This window comes from Lathyrus oleraceus, chromosome 5 (genome assembly GCF_024323335.1).
Source record: "Lathyrus oleraceus cultivar Zhongwan6 chromosome 5, CAAS_Psat_ZW6_1.0, whole genome shotgun sequence".
Taxonomy (NCBI): domain Eukaryota; kingdom Viridiplantae; phylum Streptophyta; class Magnoliopsida; order Fabales; family Fabaceae; genus Lathyrus; species Lathyrus oleraceus.
The window spans coordinates 294,324,978-294,327,436 of record NC_066583.1 but is presented as its reverse complement, the minus strand read 5'-3'; the positions used below and the strand labels follow the sequence as shown (position 1 = coordinate 294,327,436).

At 35.4% G+C, this 2,459-nt stretch overlaps 1 protein-coding gene across 1 annotated transcript; it reads left to right on the top strand.

Annotated features, from left to right (window-relative positions):
* Nucleotides 1-485: 485 nt before the first annotated feature.
* On the top strand, nt 486-2,236 carry LOC127084035 (arogenate dehydrogenase 1, chloroplastic). The gene is made up of 7 exons (XM_051024401.1): nt 486-793; nt 864-1,032; nt 1,124-1,279; nt 1,355-1,437; nt 1,527-1,596; nt 1,698-1,772; nt 1,893-2,236. Exons 1-7 carry the CDS (start codon nt 636-638, stop codon nt 1,983-1,985), a joined length of 804 nt encoding a protein of 267 aa, XP_050880358.1. The 5' UTR covers nt 486-635; the 3' UTR covers nt 1,986-2,236.
* Nucleotides 2,237-2,459: the final 223 nt, after the last annotated feature.

Genomic DNA, 2,459 nt, shown 5'->3' with positions numbered 1-2,459 from the left:
AACGATTCGTCATCACATATCTCATCTTCAACATCAACCACCATTTCCTCCTCTTCCTTGGAGAGAGGAAGAGACCTCCATTTTTCCATCTTCGAAAAGGATCAAGAGAACTTCCACGTAAAACGCAGTGGAATATCAGCAGGAACATATGGATAAGAGGGGGAGAAAATAAGACAAGATATCTAAAGTCCAAATGGCGATGGAGGAAAGTCAGATAATTGGGGAACAACCTCAAACCCTAAAGGATTGGAAAAAGTCACCATAAATTTTTTAAAGAGAAAATATATTTTCTCTATAGAAAAAACATGTGGACTGAACCTCTATATTTAATTCCCTTAATAAATGTAGTAAAGAAACTTTTCATCTTTTAAGAATGTTATCGAATAGAATAACTTAAAACAAACGCCACATTGAGCGTGTAATTTGCTTTCTTAACTTAACATACTTAAAACTTAAAAGCTTCTGGAATCAAAACTTTAAGCAAAAGTATGAGAACGTGATGGCGTGAAATAACCGCTGTCTGTCCCAATCAACATTACAAACTGAAAAGCCAATGGCATGCCTCGTTGGCTTCTCCCTATAAGTGCTTAATTACGTGAAGCACTTGCCCATTATTTCTGTTTCATCAACCAACCATGTCATCTTCCGAAAGTCTGAAAATTGGCATTGTTGGGTTTGGTACATTTGGTCAATTTCTGGCAAATACAATGATCAAACAAGGCCATACTCTAACTGCAACTTCAAGAACAGATTACTCTCAACTGTGTCTCCAGATGGGTATCCATTTCTTCAGGTAAAAAAAATCAACCTTGTATTGAAAACATAAAACCTATTTCATGATGCATGTGTCCAAAACTCTGCAGGGATGTTACAGCATTACTTGAGGCTGACATGGATGTCATACTGTTATGCACATCTATTTCGTCGCTGTCCGAGGTGGTCGGGTCAATGCCACTCACTTGTCTGAAACGTCCGACGCTATTTGTTGATGTTCTTTCGGTTAAAGAGCACCCAAGGAACCTTCTTTTAAGAGTAAGAAGTTACATCCATTTACGACAGTCATAGCAGTTTTGATTACTTGTTTTCTTCGGATGATTGATCTAGTTTTTGTTGTGTGTTTAAGGTTCTGCCAGAGGAGTTAGACATACTCTGCACACACCCAATGTTTGGACCAGTGAGTGGGAAAAATGGATGGCAAAATCTTACTTTCATGTATGACAGAGTTAGAATAAACGATGAAGCTACCTGCTCTAAATTTCTCCAAATTTTTTCAAGTGAGGTAAGTTAATAGATTTTAGATGTATATGAATTGTAATAAAGGTAGATCTATTTTGCAATATTGTGTGTTATTCAGGGTTGCAAGATGGTAGAAATGTCATGTGAGGAACATGATAGAGCAGCTGCAAAGAGCCAATTTATCACACACACAATCGGCAGGTATCAAGCTTCCTACCTACATATCTTTCTAACCAACCAGAGACATTTATACACTCACTCACTGATTTTTCAGTGTCTTTCTTTACAAGGACATTGGCAGAAATGAATATTGAACCTACACCTATTGACACCAAGGGCTTTCAGGCACTTGTTCAGTTGGTAAACACTTTTTAACATAATCTTCTAAAGCTCCCTCCTTTCTGTTTTAACCTCAAAAAGATAAATTACATAGCATATGCTGTCATGTAACGTAATTGCAGAAAGAACCTGTCATGGGATGCAGTTTTGATTTGTATAGTGGATTGTTTGTGTACAACAGATTCGCCAGACAAGAGGTAATGAACTACTAGCAAAATGCTTATTTTCAAAAATATATTAGTGAAACAAAAATAAAAACCTTGAAGCCTTAAACCAAGTGACTCAAGACAGACTCATGAATTACAAAATGTATGCAGCTGGAGAACCTTGAACATGCCCTACATAAAGTCAAAGAGATGCTGGTCCAAAGATTGGATGAAGGACGGAACTCAGAAAGAACTGAAAGTTGATGCATATTATGTTTTATGATGAAGACATATGGAGGAACAATTTGTTTCAAATTACCTCTTGTAATCCCTGCCATATAAATTACTTTCTCAGTTTTCTTGTTTCCAAATCTAAGTTTGGCCACAAAACAGAAAGGAATGGTATATGTTCAATTACATGTAATAAAGATGTTATGCATTTTCTTTCATTGCATAGACGAGTAACCATATAATTTCCCTATTTATTTATTTTTTATATTTATTTCTTACTCAAATTTGTATTCATTATTCTCTGTTTTTATCTCACAATAGTTTAGTGTTAAAATTCCAAAAAATATATAGAATGATCTAGAAATTTTGAAATGGAGAAAAGCTGTACTTGAAGAAATGAGAGTACTTGAAAAGAACAAGAGTTGGACGGTTATGACAGTACCAAATGCTAAGAAGATTGTGGAATGCAAATAAGTGTTTGTCGTAAAATAAAATTCAGATGGGTAA